The sequence below is a fragment of the Oncorhynchus masou genome, chromosome 29 (assembly GCF_036934945.1).
Source record: "Oncorhynchus masou masou isolate Uvic2021 chromosome 29, UVic_Omas_1.1, whole genome shotgun sequence".
Lineage (NCBI taxonomy): Eukaryota > Metazoa > Chordata > Actinopteri > Salmoniformes > Salmonidae > Oncorhynchus > Oncorhynchus masou.
The window spans coordinates 24460337-24480525 of record NC_088240.1 but is presented as its reverse complement, the minus strand read 5'-3'; the positions used below and the strand labels follow the sequence as shown (position 1 = coordinate 24480525).

At 44.3% G+C, this 20189-nt stretch overlaps 1 protein-coding gene across 7 annotated transcripts in view; it reads right to left on the bottom strand.

Annotated features, from left to right (window-relative positions):
- lrch1 (leucine-rich repeats and calponin homology (CH) domain containing 1) overlaps positions 1 to 19269 on the bottom strand; it is a 148877-nt gene extending 129608 nt beyond the window's left edge. For 5 of the 7 annotated variants that reach the window (XM_064944345.1, XM_064944344.1, XM_064944346.1 and 2 more), the window contains exon 1: positions 18925 to 19269. In XM_064944345.1, coding sequence (XP_064800417.1) covers positions 18925 to 19141 — 217 coding nt within the window. In that variant the 5' untranslated portion in view covers positions 19142 to 19269. The remainder of the gene's footprint in view (positions 1 to 18924) is intronic. The other 2 variants (XM_064944348.1, XM_064944350.1) reach the window with 1 other exon arrangement.
- Positions 19270 to 20189: the final 920 nt, after the last annotated feature.

Here is a 20189-nt window from a genome sequence, read left to right as displayed (position 1 = left end):
CTGATTGCCAGTCACTGTCAATCTGCTGCCTCTCTCCTAAAAACAGTATACTGTAGCTCTCTCCCTCACACAATCACTCCCTCTGTACCACTACAATAGCAGAACACTAGGAAATGACCATGTTATGTAACAGAGCAATGTTAAACACCCACAAAAACACTCTCTCTCGTACTGTTGGGCATTTCACTCTACAAGACAGATCACATTAACATTCGGTTTCAGTTTGAATTACAGTATGTGACAACCTCAGTCTTCAGCTCACCTCAAAACTCCTATAGATACCAGCTGAATCCTAACTTAAGATATCAATGTGGAACTCAGACTTTCACATCAAGCCTACATTGACATAAATAAGAGATTCGTATGACAACGTCAATTCCGTGCAGATTTTGATTGAATAGTAAACACAGCTTGGACTATGGTGGCACTGACCCGTATAAAAACACATCACACGTGGTGCTCTATTAAGTCATCCACTCATAGTGTCCTGGTGCTTCTATCCCAGTTTAGTAAACTAGGGCAGAAACCAGAAATAACATGTGACTCCAGTCTCTTCATCAGAGACAATCACGTAGGCAAGGTTCCGAAAGGTAGGGTAGTTCAGGCCACCCAGCCGATTTACTACAGACCAGCAGGGTGTGTATCTGGGTCAGGCTCACATCTGATTCACTACAGACCAGGAAGTTGTGTATCTGGCTCAGCTTCACAGCTGATTTACTACAGGCCAGGAGGGTGTGTATCTGGGCTACAGTATCTGGGTCAGCCTCACAGCTGATTTACTACAGACCAGGAGGGTGTGTATCTAGGTCAGCCTCACAGCTGATTTACTACAGACCAGGATGGTGTGTATCTGGGTCAGGCTCACATACACACGAATCTGGGCTTCGCTGTTTTTACCCAAACATGGATTCCTATTGGGTTCTAAAGTTACTGCAATGTTATTAATACATGTGTGCGTGTGTGTCAGGTAGGGTGCAGAGTAGAGGTCGACCGATTAAAATCGGCATGGCCGATTAACTAGGGACGATTTCAAGTTTTCATAACAATCGGTAATCCGCCTTTTTGGACGCCGATTACACTGCAATCCATGAGGAAACTGCATGGCAGACTGTCCACCTGTTACAGTAATGCAGCGTCAGAAGGACCTTGTGGCTACAAGGAGCCAAGGTAAGTTGCTAGCTAGCATTAAACTTATCTTACAAAAACCAAAATCAGTCTCCACGTAATCACTAGTTAACCTAGTAATATTGTCAACCATGTGTAGTTAACTAGCTTGTCCTGCGTTGCATACAATCATATCGGTGCCTGTTAATTTATCATCGCATCACAACCTACTTCATCTTTGCCAAATGGGTGATTTAACAAAAGCGCATTTGCGAAAAAAAGCACATTCGCTGCACAAATGTACCTCACCATCAATGCCTTTCTTAAAATCAATACACAGAAGTATATTTTTTTTAACTGCATATTTAGTTCAAATAAATGCATGTTAGCAGGCAATATTAACTAGGGAAATTGTGTCACTTCGCTTGCGTTCAGTGCACGCAGAGTCAGGGTATATGCAACAGTTTGGACTGCCTGGCTCATTGCAAACTGTTACTTGTCTCTGTTTCCAAGAAAGCTAAGGTAACTGAGCTAAGCGACTACCGCCCCGTAGCACTCACTTCCGTCATCATGAAGTGCTTTGAGAGACTAGTCAAGGACCATATCACCTCCACCCTACCCGACACCCTAGACCCACTCCAATTTGCTTACCGCCCCAATAGGTCCACAGACTACGCAATCGTAATCACACTGCCCTAACCCATCTGGACAAGAGGAACACCTATGTAAGAATGCTGTTCATCGACTACAGCTCAGCATTTAACACCATAGTACCCTCCAAACTCGTCATCAAGCTCGAGACCCTGGGTCTCGAACCCGCCCTGTGCAACTGGGTACTGAACTTCCTGACGGGCCGCCCCCAGTTGGTGAGGGTAGGTAACAACATCTCCACCCCGCTGATCCTCAACACTGGGGCCCCACAAGGGTGCGTTCTGAGCCCTCTCCTGTACTCCCTGTTCACCCACGACTGTGTGGCCATGCACACCTCCAACTCAAATCATCAACTTTGTGGACGACACTACAGTGGTAGGCTTGATTATCAAAAACGGCGAGACGGCCTACAGGGCGGAGGTGAGGGCCCTCGGAGTGTGGTGTCAGGAAAACAACCTCACACTCAACCTCAACAAAACAAAGGAGATGATTGTGGACTTCAGGAAACAGCAGAGGAAGCACCCCCCTATCCACATCGATGGGACAGTTGTGGAGAGGGTAGTATGTTAAGTTCCTCGGCGTACACATCACAGACAAACTGAATTGGTCCACTCACACAGACAGCGTCGTGAAGAATGCGTAGCAGTGCCTCTTCAACCTCAGGAGGCTGAAGAAATTTGGCTTGTCACCAAAAGCACTCAAACTTCTACAGATGCACAATCGAGAGCATCCTGTCGGGCTGTATCACCACCTGGTACAGCAACTGCGCCGCCCACAACCGTAAGGCTCTCCAGAGGGTAGTGAGGTCTGCACAACGCATCACAGGGGGCAAACTACCCTCCTGGACACCTACACCACCCGATGTCACAGGAAGGCCATAAAGATCATCAAGGACAAAAACCATGCGAGCCACTGCCTGTTCACCCTGCTACCTTCCAGAAGGCGAGGTCAGTACAGCAGGGAGCGAGTGACAGAAGCTGTTATTCAATCTCAAGGCCATCAGACTGTTAAACAGCAACCACTAACATTGAGTGGCTGCTGCCAACACACTGACTCAACTCCAACCACTTTAATAAATGGGAATAGATGTAAAATATATCACTAGCCATTTTAAACAATGCTACTTAATATAATGTTTACATACCCTACATTACTCATCTCATATGTATATACTGTACTCGATACAATCTACTGCATCTTGCCTATGCCGTTCTGTAGCATCACTCATTCATATATCTTTATGTACATATTCTTTATCCCTTTACACTTGTGTGTATAAGGTAGTAGTTTTGGAATTGTTAGGTTAGATTACTTGTTGGTTAATACTGCATTGTCGGAACTAGAAGCACAAGCATTTTGCTACACTCGCATTAACATCTGCTAACCATGTGTATGTGACATAAATTTGATTTGATTTCCTAACAAAGAACATAATTAACTTGCCAGAAATGTACATAATTATGACATAACATTGAAGGGTGTGCAATGCAACAGAAATATTTAGACTTAGGGATGCCACCTGTTCAACAAAATACGGAATGGTTCCATAATTCACTGAAAGAATAAACGTTTTGTTTTCAAAATGATAGTTTCCGGATTTGACCATATTAATAACCAAAGGCTCGTATTTCTGTGTGTTTATTATAATTAAGTCTATGATTTGAGATTTTATAGAGCAGTCTGACTGAGCGGTGGTAGGCAGCAGCAGGCTCGTAAGAATTTATTAAAACAGCACTTTACTGCATTTGCCAGCAGCTCTTAGCAATGCTTGAAGCACAGCGCTGTTTATGACTATCAACTCCTGAGATAAAGCGCCTATAAGAACATCCAAGTCAAAGGTATATGAAATACAGAAAAATAGTCGACGCGTCATAATTTCTATAATCACTACAACCTAAAACTTCTTAACTGGGAATATTGAACCACCAGCTTTCATATGTTCTCATGTTCTGAGCAAGGAACTTAAACATTAGCTTTTTTTTTTCATGGCACAAATTGCACTTTTACTTTCTTCTCCAACACTGTGTTTTTGCATTATTTAAACCAAATTGAACATGTTTCATTATTTATTTGAGACTAAAAAGATTTTATTGATGTAGTGTATGAAGTTAAAATAAAAGGGTTCATTGTTCAGTCAGTATTGTTGCAATAGTCATTCTTACAAATATATATATATAACATTTTTAAAACAAAATCAGTCAATTAATTGGTATTAGCTTTTTTGGTCCTCCAATAAATCCGTATCGGCGTTGAAAAGTCATAATCGGTCGACCTCTAGTGCAGAGCTGATGTGAAGGTCAAAAGTGACATTCCAGGATAGTATTACCAGCACGTAAGACGTAAAGAATGTAGTGAGGAGAGCCTCCCATTGTGTGGGTACGTGATACTGAGCTACGTGTCTCTCTTTGTATACTGGACCTTATAGCTGTGATTGCATGAGTTTGTCCCCATCCGTCTCTAGACCTTTTCCATATAACATAGAAACTAAAATCACACCCACCTCAAACAGAACAGCCGAAGTATAATTCAAATGTTTTAAATTATGTTTTAATCTGTAGCTGAAGTACCTATACCTATGCCCAGGCTTACTGCCCTTCTCTCTGCCCATCTATTCCATACAGTCACTGATGCTGTCGAGTGAGGAGGTCACCACATTTGGGGCCCAGCTGAGGCTGCTACTACCTTAGACACATGACAGCCTTAGAGCAGCAGAGAAAACACTCATCACACATTTTCACCTGGCTCTAACATGCACACACAGCTCTTCTCTTACTGCTCTGTTCTCTACTGGTCAGTACTGGTCTGGTACATGGTGTTGCTGTCTGTGTGACGTTTTGTATCTTAGGGCTTCGAGGCTGAGGCAGGTCTGTACTGTAACAGAGGCAGGAAGCCATCCTAGTCCCTCCCCGCCTGGCTCATTGTTTGGAAGGGCAGCAGCTAAGGCCATTTCCTGTCTGGGAAATGCTGAGGCACTGCATACCCCCCCGTACACCGAACCTAATATCACACCATCCTACCTGCCCCTACTGCAATGTCGGCCATTGCTACCCCGTCTCAAGAGAACAAGTAAATCTGAGAACACTGGGAGACAGTACTGTCACTGACCCTTTAGAGGGGGATTTCTGGTGACACCTCACACCAATACGCCAGGGGTGTTAATGACACACACAGAAACCCCCTAGAGAGACACACACATCAGGAATCATGTAGAAACTTCAGTTCCTGGCATCTTTATCTGAGTGCACCACTTCCCCAGAACCGATACCATTTAACTGGACTGTGTTTACAAGGCTAGAAAAACTATTTTATATAGGTCCTATCTGCTTTACACATTTATAATGTATTTTACCAGGTAAGTTGACTGAGAACTGTCATTTACAGAAACAACTTGGGGAATAGTTACAGGGGAGAGGAGAGGGGGTGAATGAGCCAATTATAAATTTGGGATGATTAGGTGACCGTGATGGTATGAGGGTTAGAATGGGAATTTAGCCAGGACACTAGGGTTAACACCCCTACACCCCTACTCTTACGATAAGTGCCATGGCTCTTTAGTGACCACAGCATATGGTCTCCCATCCAGGGACCAACCAGGACCAACCCTGCTTAGCTGCAGAAGCAAGCCAGCAGTGGGATGCAGGGTGGTATGCTGCTCCCGTCATGCCTCCACGGAGCAGAGCTTTGAACCCAACCTGTGGAGCGTGAAACAAACACAGACGCTCATATCCGACAAACAAGAACCTCTCCCTCTCTTAGCAACCAAACATGCATGAAGAGTTCTATTAGAACAGCTCTGACCAACAACCAGTGTTGTTATGGCGTTGCAGCATGGTTTCGGGTCATCTGCTGGCTTGAGACAATATCCAGGATGACCAAAATAACTTGTGGTTTCCTAGAATCAATGATATTTAGCAAGGCCACTCAAATACCCCACGCACATTTATAAACCTTCACCATAACAGAGTTCTATAAAGCAACAAACATGTTATTGAGCCTCCAAAAAGCCTTAAACGTTATTCCAACATTCATAGCGCTAAATGGACCGTATATAGTATTTGGCACTTGCTCAAGGCTGTATGATGTGAAGACATAAGCTCCTTTAAAAATAAAAATGTCATCCTCCAAAATATAAGCCCTTCTCATCCACCCCCACATAGTAGAACCTTAACACCCCTTCCCCAACATCACCCAAATTCTGCCCCTGGCATCATATAATTGCACCCCTCCCCCACTGACCTACCCACCCTATGAGTGTGTTCTGCAGGGCACCATGCCATCCTGTCACACTGTGTTTGTGTGAAGGGGAGGTGAAGAGGCAGAGGGGGGTACATTACTGTGTCAACACCCCCCTACAGCACTCCCCCCTACAACTTATACTTAACATATATGTTTCCCATGCCAATAAAGCCCAATGAATTGAATAGATAGAGAGAGAGAGCAGGGCACTGATACAAAGGCAGGGGAGAGACTGATAAGACACGGGTCAGTGGTTGTAGGAGTGGGGAGGAGGGAGGAGTGTGTAGTGGCGTGGAGTGTTTGTGGGGGTATTCTGTGTGTGTGAGATACAGTTGAGCCGTGACAGTGCAGTGTCAGGGGTTGCCAGCGAAACATCACAGCCAGAGGCAATTAACCCTCTAGTGGAATAGACGAGGGCAGGCAGATGGTATTAACTCGATTAGAGTTAGCACATTTCTCTAGAGAGTTCATTAAAGAACACCCAAAATGTACCAACTACAAAAAAAACACATTAACACCACCTTCAGCCCCCCCCCCCCAACCACACACACACACACTTAAACCCAGTCAGACACACAGACAATGTCAAAGTGTGTCTGTGTAGCTGTAGAGCTATAGGTGTAGGTCTGATGGTACCAGTACAGTCCTACCAGGGACTGACAGGTCAAAGACGGAGGGTGGGATTACAACCAGCCCATATAATCCCTAGTCCTAATCCCTGATTGTCTGCCACTCATTGGGTCACAGCAAATGGTTTCTAGAGCAGCATGTGTATTCGTGCTCCATTGTGCCACTCCAGACTTTTCTTTTTATTATAAAAAAAACACTATTTTAAAACACACACCCCTCACACACTGAGGTAACAAACTTGATTAAAAACACAATAAGAACACATGAAGACTGAGGATCTATACAGCTGTACCAACAACAAGACAATGGGTAGAGGCATCTAAATTCCATTATTTTGATTCAATTAACTTCACTGACTTAATAAATCAAGTGATTATTCAGCAATTAATTACCAAAGCAACAGTCCATAATTGCCACCCATTCCACTACTACTGCAACTGTCCACATTCCATAGGTTAGGCCTTGTGGAGTGTCTGCCCTGCATCTCACCACAGTAAACCTTTATTTCACGAGTTATACTGCAGTACAGGGGTAGACCACTAGATTCAGCCTGAGGTTTTGTTCACTGCAAATTGACCATAACAAAAAAAAATGTATTTGAAAATAATAATTTCATACCTTGATAACATTGAGACACAATCACATCTTTTATATATGTGGGAATACTTGGAAACAAGATTTCCACAATAAAACTCAGCTTTGGCTGAATTACTGGTGATTTCACAGTCTTTTCTTTTTTGAAAACTTTGGGGGCAAACTATGTATATATATTTTTTAAATCACTCACTGACAGTTTTGGCCCGTGGGCCACCTGTTGCCGACCCCTGCTATACTGAAACCCAATCTTCTGCTGTTCCAGCCCGTCTCTGGGGCATCACCTCCCCTGAACGGGGCCAGTAACAGTTCCATTAACAATGCATTAGCTCATTATTCTATCCCCAGACTATACTCCACCACAGCACCCACCGCAACCTGTTTATCCCATCACCACGGTTACCGTCACGGCGCCGAGCCCACCGTGTCTCGTCTAAGATCTAGACCTGATGATATAGGGATGTGTGTGTGAGTGAGCGATACTAAGGCTACACAATTAACTTTTGAAGTTAGTTTACCAACTGAGGGCGATGAGGTCTGTCTAAGACTTAACATGTGTGTAAGGGAGATATAATTGGAAAGAGAGAGAAAAGGAGCGCTAGACACTAGTGAGATAGGAAGTGTGTGTGTGTGTGTGTGTGTGTGTGTGTGTGTGTGTGAGGAAGAGAGGGGGATAGTAGATGTGTGAGTGTGTTTTTAACTCAGCTGTGGTTTATGACAGTTCTCAGGTGTGGTCCGTACACAGAACAGACAAACTCTACCCTCCAACACCCTATCCCTGGTTGCATTCCTGAGAATTCACAGCTTCCTGTAGGAGCGAGACATACGTACACGTCTGACAGGACATCCCAGGGAGGGGACAGAGAAATTAAAGCAGGTGTGTTTACAGGGCACCAGAGTGTATCCTGGCAGCCAGCCCAGTGGTGAAGGAAGAGTGCTGGGGCTGGACTGGAACTGAGGGTCATAATACAGGATCACACACACACACACACACACACACACACACACACATCACTGGGGAGGTGGCTCTTTAGGAACCAGGCTAAGCGCTGGCACACATCGCACCGAATTTGGATTTGCGTTCGTTGGTGTGCCGATCATTCAGTGTGTGGTGTTTAAGGGAGCAACTGCTGTAGACGTCTGACTGCCTAGACATGTCATGCGATTCCACATGTAATCATTGTGCACTCAATTTTTTCCCCGCAAAATTTCATTGAGGTGCTAAGTACTCTCAGCCAGCAAACGCTATTGGTGTGTCTGAGCCCTAACACATCTCACATCACAACACACAGAGAGAAAGAGAGAGTCAGGCTGTAGCTCCAGAATGTGAGTGAACGGCGTGAAACAATGCCAGAAATGCCCTTTGTCATGAGAGGCTGTTACCTTTCCTGACATATTCATCAGAAAAGGCCAATAAAATCTCTAGAACTGACTATTACACACAAACATAAATAACCAGAAAACAATGCTAAAATCAGATACATAACGTTACCACAACATTCAGAGAACATTCGCCACCAGTTGAAGTGGACGCCTGTCTTACATTTCTGCTTGGTTCCCATTTCCTCAAAAACCTCCCCTGGGAATCATTATGAAATCAATCAGGCTATTTCTGGAGACAACCAAAAAAGGTCTCGCTCAAGTCTGGGTGAGTTGAGCTCTGAGGTCAGGAAGGCAGAATGGTAATGTTGCCAGAGTGTCCTCCTCATCCCCTTTCTAATCCTACCAGCAATCTGATTAGACCCACATGACCTTGTAAGGCTAAACACCTTTAGGAGCATCATAACATCAAAGAGTAAGACAGAGCTTCATCTGTGTACATAATACTAGATGTCGACCGATTAGGACTTTTCAACGCCGATACCGATTATTGGAGGGCCATAAAAGCCGATACCGATTATTGGAGGGCCATAAAAGCCGATACCGATTATTGGAGGGCCATAAAAGCCGATACCGATTATTGGAGGGCCATAAAAGCCGATACCGATTATTGGAGGGCCATAAAAGCCGATACCGATTATTGGATGGCCATAAAAGCCGATACCGATTATTGGCGGGCCATAGAAGCCGATACCGATTATTGGCGGGCCATAAAAGCCGATACCGATTATTGGAGGGCCATAAAAGCCGATACCGATTATTGGAGGGCCATAAAAGCCGATACCGATTATTGGAGGGCCATAAAAGACGATACTGACTAATCGGGTGATTTTATTTATTTATTTATTTATTTGTAATAATGACAATTACAACAATACTGAATGAACACTTATTTTAACTTAATATAATACATCAATAAAATCAATTTAGCCTCAAGTAAATAATGAAACATGTTCAATTTGGTTTAAATGATGCAAAAACAAAGTGTTGGAGAAGAAAGTAAAAGGTCACATATTTTACATGGAACATATTGCAATGTAAGAAAGCAAACGTTTCAGTTCCTTGCTCAGAACATGAGAACATATGAAAGCTGGTGGTTCCTTTTAACATGAGTCTTCAATAGTCCCAGGTAAGAAGTTTTAGGTTGTAGTTATTATAGGAATTATAGGACTATTTCCCTCTATACCATTTGTATTTCATTAACCTTTGACTATTGGATGTTTTATAGTCACTTTAGTATTGCCAGTGTAACAGTATAGCTTCCGTCCTCTCCTCGCTCCTCCCTGGGCTCGAACCAAAAACAAAATTACAATTAGCGCACGCTAACTAGCTAGCCACTTCACTTCGGTTACACGAGCCTCATCTTGGGAGTTGATAGGCTTGAAGTCATAAACAGCGCAATGCTTGACGCACAACGAAGAGCTGCTGGCAAAAAGCACAAAAGTGCTGTTTGAATTCATGTTTATGCACCTGCTTCTGCCTACCACCGCTCAGTCAGACACTTAGATGCTTGTATGCTCAGTCAGATTATATGCAACGCAGGACACGCTAGATAATATCTAGTAATATCATCAACCATGTGTAGTTAACTAGTGATTATGATTGATTGTTTTTTATAAGATATGTTTAATGCTAGCTAGCAACTTACCTTGGCTTACTGCATTCGCGTAACAGTCTCCTTGTGGAATGCAATGAGAGGCAGGTCGTTATAACGTTATTGCGTTATTACTAGTTAACTGTAAGGTTGCAAGAACGGTTCCCCCGAGCTGACAAGGTGAAAATCTGTCGTTCTGCCCCTGAACGAGGCAGTTAACCCACCGTTCCTAGGCCGTCATTGAAAATAAGAATGTGTTCTTAACTGACTTGCCTAGTTAAATAAAGATTAAATAAAGGTGTAAAAAAATACAAATAAATCTGCGCACAAAAACACAGATTTCCGATTGAAAAATCGGCCTGAATTAAATCGGCCATTCCGATTAATCGGTCAACCTCTATATAATACTCAGTTAAATTTTTTTTGATGTCAACCTCCGTCACCTCCTCCTCAACCTCCGTCATCCCAGTGCAAATTCACAATGGTGATACACCCAGCAATGGTGATACACCCAGCAATGGTGATACACCCAGCAATGGTGATACACCCAGCAATGGTGATACACCCAGCAATGGTGATACACCCAGCAATGGTGATACACCCAGCAATGGTGATACACCCAGCAATGGTGATACACCCAGCAATGGTGATACACCCAGCAATGGTGATACACCCAGCAATGGTGATACACCCAGCAATGGTGACTTTACCATCTGATCTATAAAGAACAGAGTGGCCAAACCGACCACTATGAGGAGGAGTGTTCCAATGTTCGCTCAATTCAACTGTCATCGTTTTGTGTGGCACAGTGCTTGTCTGTATGTTTTAACTATGAGTGATGTCTCTAGTGAGTGGACACAGTAGTAGGAGTGTGCGCGCAACAGGTAGGGTGCAGAGCAGATGGCCAGAAGTGCCATTCCAGGATATTAAACAGCAGGTGTGTGTGTAACTGGGAGTAAACCCAGTCAAACAGTAAGGTAATTATCACCGCTAGTAATATCTAGCGATCCCCTGGCCACCTTGCTGTGTCAGCCGACCTGGGCCACGGCACAATCTCAGTCATTGAGCTCCACTGACAGGGAAATGGGGGCAGTGGGGAGGGGGTTAAAAGGGCACCAACATCAGATTCAGGCCACATACAGTAGTATTACATCGCAGTGTCAGTCTGCACATAGGTCCTAACATGTAGGTACCATGTAGCAGTAAGCTTTTGGTTTTAGGCAGATGAGCAAATATGAAACGGTGTATGGGATTTTCCTTAGCCGAGTAAGAATGTGTGTGTGAGAGAACGTGTGTATAATTTTGATAACCGTCTCACTGCAAAAGCAGAAGTGGCACAGACAGTGCTATCCTGTAGTGAGAAATCAAATCAAAGTTTATTTGTTAGGTAGACTGAATACAACAGGTTCATCTTACAGTGAAATGCTTACTTACAGGCTCTATACCAATAGTGCAAAAAAGGTTAGGTGATCAATAGGTAAGTAAAGAAATAAAAACAGTAAAAGGACAGTGAAAAACAGTAGCGAGGCTACACACGGTAGCGAGGCTACACACGGTAGCGAGGCTACACACGGTAGCGAGGCTACACACGGTAGCGAGGCTACACACAGTAGCGAGGATATATACAGACACAGGTTAGTCAGGCTGATTGAGGTAGTATGTTAAAGTGACAATGCATATATGACGAACAGAGAGTAGCAGTAGCGTAAAGAGGGGTTGGCGGGTGGCGGGACACAATGCAGATAGCCCGGTTAGCCAATGTGCAGGAGCACTGGTTGGTCGGGCCAATTGAGGTAGTATGTACATCAATGTATAGTTAAAGTGAGTGTGCATATATGATAAACAGAGAGTAGCAGCAGTGTAAGAGGGGTTGGTGGGGGAGGCACACAATGCAAATAGTCCAGGTAGTCATTTGATTACCTGTTCAGGAGTCTTATGGCTTGGGGGTAAAAAACTGTTGAGAAGCCTTTTTGCCCTAGACTTGGCACTCTGGTACAGCTTGCCATGCGATAGTAGAGAGAACAGAATGACTGGGGTGGCTGGGGGTCTTTGATCATTTTTAGGGCCTTCCTCTGACACCACCTGGTGTAGAGGTCCTGGATGGCAGGCAGCTTTGCCCCAGAGATGTACTGGGCCGTACGCACTACCCTCTGAAGTGCGGTCAGAGGCCAAGCAATTGCCCTTTACCAGGCAGTGATGCAACCATTTAGGATGCTCTCGATGTTGCAGCTGTAGAACCTTTTGAGGATCTCAATGCCAAATATTTTTAGTTTCCTGAGAGAGAATAGGCTTTGTCATGCCCTCTTCACAACTGTCTTGGTGTGTTAGGACCATTCTAGTTTGTTGGTGATGTAGACACCAAGGAACTTGAATCTCTCAACCTGCTCCACTACAGCCCTGTCAATGACAATGGGGGCGTACTCAGTCCTCCTTTTCCTGTAGTCCACAATCATCTCCTTAGTTTTGGTTACGTTGAGGGATAGGTTGTTATTCTGGCATCACCCGGCCAGGTCTCTGACCTCCTCCCTATAGGCTGTCTCGTCGTTGTCGGTGATCAGGCCTACCACTGTTGTGTCACCTGCAAACTTAATGATGGTGTTGGGAGTCATGCCTGGCCATGCAGTCGTGGGTGAACAGGGAGTACATGAGGGGACTGAGCACACATCCCTGGGGGGCTCCATTGTTGAGGATCAGTGTGGCAGATGTGTTGCGACCTACCCTCACCACCTGGGGGCAGCCCGTCAGGAAGTCCAGGATCCAGTTGCAGAGGGAGTTGTTTAGTCCCAGTCTCCTTAGCTTAGTGATGAGCTTCGAGTGTACTATGGTGTTGAACGCTGAGCTGTAGTCAATGAATAGCATTCTCACATAGGTGTTGCTTTTGTCCAGGTGGGAAAGGGCAGTGTGGAGTGCAATAGAGATGGCATCATCTGTGGATCTGTTTGGGCAGTATGCAAATTGGAGTGGGTCTAGGGTTTTGGGGATAATGGTGTTGATGTGAGCCATTACCAGCCTTTCAAAGCATTTCATGGCTACGGACGTGAGTGCTACGGGTCTGTAGTCATTAAGGCAGGTTGCCTTAGTGTTCTTGGGCACAGGGACTATGGCGGTCTGCTTGAAACATGTTGGTATTACAGACTCAGACAGGGAAATGTTGAAAATGTCAGTGAAGACACCTATCATTTGGTTAGCACATGCCTGGAGCACACGTCCTGGTAATCTGCCTTTTGTATGTTGACCTGTTTAAAAGTTCTTACTCACTTCTGCTACGGAGTGCGTGATCACACAGTCGTCCGGAACAGCTGATGCTCTCATGCATGCCTCAGTGTTACTTGCCTCGAAGCGAGCATAGAAGTGATTTAGCTCGTAGAATAGGCTTGTGTCACTGGGCAGCTTGCGGCTGTGCTTCCCTTTGTAGTCTGTAATAGTTTACAAGCCCTGCCACATAAGACGAGCGTCGGAGCAGATGTAGTATGATTCAATCTTAGCCCTGTATTAACGATTTGTCTGTTTGATGGTTCGTCGCAGGGCATCATAGCAGGATTTCTTGTAAGCTTCCGGGTTAGAGTCCCACACCCTGAAAGCGGCAGCTCTGCCCTTTAGCTCAGTGCGAATGTTGCCTGTGGGGACGACCTTCGATGCACTTATTGATAAAGCCAGTGACTGATGGGGTGTACTCCTCAGTGCCATCAGAAGAATCCCAGAACATGTTCCAGTCTGTGATAGCAAAACAGTCCTGTAGTTTAGCATCTGCTTCATCTGACCACTTTTTTATAGAATGAGTCACTGGTGCTTCCTGCTTTAATTTTTGCTTGGAAGCAGGAATCAGGAGGATAGAGTTGTGGTCAGATTTACCAAATGGAGGGCGAGGGAGATCTTTGTACGCGTCTCTGTTTGTGGAGTACTGGTGGTCTAGAATGTTTTTCCCTCTGGTTGCACATTTAACGTTGATAGAAATTTGGTAGAACTGATTTAAGTTTCCCTGCATTAAAGTCTCCAGCCACTAGGAGAGCCACCTCTGGGTGAGTGGTTTCCTGTTTGCTTATTTCCTTATACAGCTGACTGAGTGAGGTCTTAGTGCCCGCATCTGTCTGTGGAGGTAAATAAACAGCCAAGAAAAGTATAGCTGAGAACTCTCTAGGCAAGTAATGTGGCCGGCAATTTATCACAATATATTTCAGACGAGCAAAATCTAGAGACTTCTTCAGATTTCGTGCACCAGCGGTTTACAAATATGCGCAGACCACCCCCCCCCCCTCGTCCTACCGGAGTGTGCCGTTCTATCTTGCCAGTTCAAGGTATATCCCGCAAGCTGAATATCCATGTCGTCAATTCAGCCACGATTCAGTGAAACATTGGATATTACAGTTTTTGATGTCCCGTTGGTAGGATATTCGTGATCGTACCTCGTCTAATTTATTGTCCAATGATGGCACGTTGGCGAGTAATATTGATGGTAACGGCAGCTTTCCCACTCGCCGTCTGCGGGTCCCCATGAGGCATCCCACTCTGTGTCCTCTGTACCTGCGTTTCTTCCTCTTGCAAATAACAGGGATGTTGGCCCTGTCGGGTGTTTGGAGAATGTCCTGTGAGTCTTGCTTGTTGAAGAATAATCCGAGGTGAGTGATCGCTGTCCTGATATCCAGAAGCTCTTTTTTGCCATAAGATACGGTTGCAGAAACATTATGTACAAAATAAGTTACAAATAACGCGAAAAAAACAAACACATAATAGCACAATTGGTTGGGCACCCGCCATTTTAAGTGATCTTAGGTACAGTATTACAGCCTATTCATGTTAGAATTACAGTTAATGGTGCTGGTCCCATCTCTATGCCATATGTCATTTCATTAACAGTGGGATAAGGGGGTACTTCAATTGCTGGGGAAATCAACTGCCATCAATGGATTTCTCATGCAGCATAACCAAGCACACTTGGATTTGACCCTTCCTGGATCCCACACCGTGTAGTGCTTATTACACACATTCCCTCATCAGTATAGCCTGTCAGGTAGACTAATACAGTGCCTTGCGAAAGTATTCAGCCCCCTTGAACTTTGCGACCTTTTGCCACATTTCAGGCTTCAAACATAAAGATATAAAACTGTATTTTTTTGTGAAGAATCAACAACAAGTGGGACACAATCATGAAGTGGAACGACATTTATTGGATATTTCAAACTTTTTTAACAAATCAAAAACTGAAAAATTGGGCGTGCAAAATTATTCATCAGTCCCTCTCAAGTCTATGTATATAGGGAAGCAGCCTCCAAGGTGGTAGTGATGGCTATTTAACAGTCTGATGGCCTTGAGATTGAAGCTGTTTTTCAGTGTCTCGGTTCCAGCTTCTGTTTTTTAACCTTTATTTAACTAGGCAAGTCAGTTAAGAACAAATTCTTATTTTCAATGACGGCCTAGGAACAGTGGGTTAACTGCCTTGTTCAGGGGCAGAACGACAGATTTGTACCTTGTCAGCTCGGGGATTTGAACTTGCAACCTTTCGATTACTAGCCCAACACTCTAACCACCTCGCCTTCTGGATGATAGCGGGGTGAACAGGCAGTGGCTCAGGTGGTTGTTGTCCTTGGTGATCTTTCTGGCCTTCCTGAGACATCGGGTGCTGTAGGTGTCCTGGAGGGCAGGTAGTTTGCCTCTGGTGATGCGTTGTGGAGACCGCAAAACCCTTTGGAGTGTGCTGCGGTTGCGGGTGGTGCCGTTGCAGTACCAGGTGGTAATAGGAGCCCGACAGGATGCTCTCAATTGTGCATCTGTAAAAGTTTGTGAGGGTTTTAGGTGCCAAGCCAAATTTCTTCAGCTTCCAGAGGTTGAAGAGGCGCTGTTGCGCCTTCTTCACCACACTGTGTGGGTGGACCATTTCAGTTTGTCAGTGATGTGTACGCCAAGGAACTTGAAGCTATCCACCTGCTCAACTGTGGTCCGGTTGATGTGGATAGGGGGGTGATCCCTCTGCTGTATCCTGAAGTCCGCGATCAGCTCCTTTGTTTGGTTGACGTTGGGTGAAAGGTTATTTTCCTAGCACCACACTTCCAGGGCCCTCACCTCCTCCCTGTAGGCTGTCTCGTCGTTGTTGATAATAAGGCCTACTACTGTTGTGTCGTCTGAAAACTTGATGATTGAGTTGGAGGCGTGCGTGTCCACACAGTCCTGGGTGAACAGGGAGTACAGGAGGGGGCTGAGCATGCACCCTTTGTAGGGCCCCTGTGTTGAGGATCAGCGAAGTGGAGGTGTTGTTTCCTACCTTTACCACCTGGGGGCAGCCCGTCAAGAAGTCCAGGACCCAGTTGCACAGGGTAGGGTTCAGAACCAGGGCCTCAAGCTTAATGATGAGTTTGGAGGGAACTATGGTGTTAAAGGCTGAGTTAGTGTCAATGAACAGCATTCTTACATATGTATTCCTCTTGTCATGATTGGCAAGGCAGTGTGATGGCATCGTCTGTGGATCTATTGGGCCGGTAAGCAAATTGAAGTGTGTCTAAGGTGTCAGGTAAGATAGAGGTGATATGATCCTAGACTAGTCTCTCAAAGTACTTCATGATGACAGAAGTTAGTGCTACGGGGCGATAGTCATTTAGTTCAGTTACCTTTGCCTTCTTGGGTACAGGAACAATGGTGGACATCTTGAAGAACGATCTGGCCTTAATGGCCATATACTCTTATAAATCGCCACCCGGCACAGCCAGAAGAGGACTGGCCACCCCTCAGAGCCTGGATCCTCTCTAGGTTTCTACTTTTCTAGGGAGTTTTTCTTAGCCACTGTGTGTCTACATCTACATTGCTTGATGTTTTAGGCTGGGTTTCTGTATAAGCACTTTGTGACATCTGCTGATGTAAAAAGGGTTTTATAAATACATTTGATTTACATGAGTACAATACGCTCTAACAACTTTTCTGCAATGTTATGCCAATGTTCATGACATTACCTCATGATGACAAGGCTGATGGAATGTTGCCAACTGTAATTTAGTATCAGATTGCATATGATGTACTGAAACTCCCCTGCTACTACTTCCAAACGCATGAGACTAATGCAACAATATATTTTCTACTCCAGGTTATGAGGATGGATTATGGTCGCTCTGTTATAGTTACATGTAAACTATAAACTAGAGCCAATAAGTTGACTCCTCACTGAAATGTCCAAGGACACAACTAAACACACATAAATCATGTATGATGCTGTGTGCAATCCTTAACACATGCACATAAGGGGTAAACACAAAGACTAGGATTTACTGTCAAACCCATTGACAGCCCTTACTTATTAAGCTTGCATGGAAATTCAACATTGAATTGCACGTCAGGGAGAAATTAGCATTTGAATCTGGAAAGTTTCCTCTCGGGACATCGCATGCTTCGGGTGATAGAAATCTGAATGCACTACCAGGGCTTTGAAAGTTGACGGAATAATAGTTTCCTGTGGATATTGTCTCACATTACTACCGCCAAAAGGACCAACCACATTAACAACCGGTAAAGTAAATTAAAATATACTTGTATTCAACATTCTGGCATGTGGAGATCGCGAGAGAAAACTTTCCTGATTCAAATGCTCATTTCTGCCCGACGTAGAATTCAATGCAATTCAACGTCGGGTTTCCAGGAAATTACTAAAATAACCTCCTGAAAGAGCAATGGATTTAATTGCGGCATTGCGCAGTCATGCATGGCCCAGCCAATATATACTGAACAACAATATAAACAGTGTTGGTCCCATGTTTCATGAGCTGGATTAAAAGATTCCATACAATTTTCCATTTGTGCACACAACACTTTATGTCCCTGTTAGTGAGATTTTCTCATTTGCCAAGATAATCCATCCACCTGACAGGTGTGACATATCAAGAAACTGATTAAACAGCATGATCATTACCCAGGTGCACCTTGTGCTGTGGACAATAAAGGGCGGTCTTGCGGTGGGGTTGTGTATTGGGCTGGCATACGCTACAGACAACGAACATAATTGTTTTTTATCTATGGAAATTTGAATGATCCTTTTTAAAGGATACACAGGTGCACATCTGTATTCCCAGTCATGTGAAATTCATAGATTAAGGCCTAATTAATTATTTTAAATTGACTGATTTCCTCATATGAACTGTAACATCTTTGAAATTCGTGCATGTTGCGTTTCTATTTTTCTTCAGTATAAAATACTGGAGTTAATAGCGTGACTGCTCGTTGTATGACAGCCTAACATAGAAACTTTGTCCATGATAGGCTGCTGCAGTGAGTGTGACACCGAAATGTGAATAGTACGGATCTGGGAAATAATATGGGGATTTCCACGACATCTTCCCGACAAAATTCAAAGGAAAAGGCAGCGTGCTGTTCCGTCATTGTTTGACAAACATACAGACCGGGGGCGTTTATAGTAGTAGCATTAAGGCCATGCTATCTTTAATGGCCCACATTTCGTTGCCTACGCACAATACTGAACATCTGTCCCAAAGCTGATTCTCCGCATCGAGAAAAGCTTAGTCGTGCGCTAGACACGGCATGTCCATAAAATTCTCCATCACTGTCATGTTAATGTGTCTGGAATTGAAAAAACTTAATTCAAACATACTCCAGACATCAAGTTATCGCTTACACAGAATACAAAACCCTTCGTCTCCAAAAGACTACCTGAATTCCAAAAATCCATGCATTTTGTCGGGACTGCTGGGCGCAGGAGCGGAAGAGATTCAGAATAATTATACGGCATTGTCTATTCTTACCTGCTTCCACCGTATCTGATAAGTCGTAGTTTGATGCTGTCCTGGGGTATTCTTTGAGTTTCCTGGCGCTGAGGTTCAAAAACCCGGAGTTCGCTCCTTCTTCCAACGCTCTTTCCAAGCCGCGGTTGGGAGGCAGGTTATTGCCACTGATGTTACTTTGTATCGAGGCAGAAGCGAGCTGGGAATGGGGACGAAGGTCTGGTCCCAACGTCGCCATATTAGCCCCTGCTTTATTTAAAATAAATGCACTGCAATGACTGTATCCAAGCACAAACTATGGGAGAGACTCCAACGGTTTGCGAATTTCCTCTTCGACTGCCTCGGCTCCCACTGCGACTGCGCTATTTACAGTACTACATTGAACTCTTGCCAGACCAACGGCATACTGGTACATTTGGATTTTGCGACCCCTGCTGACGAAACATAAAACTTCCATAATTTATCTTCAAGACCTACGATGGCATGACTATCTGTACTGTAGCCTACCCATGTAGTTCATATGAACTGAGTGATACAGAACAATAACATATCTTAGGGATGCAGTCACAGTGAGTATGGGGTTTGAATGATTGAAAGGCCTGCACAATAACTTTACAGAATTACAATTACAGAAAAACTTTTCATACCATTCATTTCATGTTATATCTTGGCTGAGGATTCCTGGAGTTAGTTAAATCTGATAGAGAAACAGAGAGAGCGAGAGAGAGGGAAATACACACAGAGAGACAGAGAGAGAGAGGCCTCACTGCCAATGAGAGTGCTGAGTCAAGCGCTTGAATAACCTGCTTGCATCAGCAGATATACTGATCACTATGGGGGCTACACAATAAACACACATACACACTGACACACATACACATAAAGTGAGAGAGACAAACAGAGAGGTAGAGATATATGCCTTCAGATACAGATCCGAAAGAAGACAGTGAGTGAGGGTGGTGGAGTGACAGACTTGTCTCTGTTTTGTCATACCTCATTTCTCATCCTATCATCTTTCAGTCTGGTTACATCTGGAGTTAGTAAAGGCTTCTGGGATTCTATTCCAGACTAATCCTGCTTAAGAGAAATAGCCTATAGTTCTACTATTCCCAATATTCATGACTGTGACTATTTATTTTCAAGGCCTGAAAAGCATGTCCACATCATGTCACTTCCCACTGGGCACACACTGGTTGGATCAACGTTGTTTTCAAGTAATTTCAATGAAATTACGTTGAACCAATGTGGAATAGACATTGAATTGATGTCTGTGCCCAGTGGGTTAT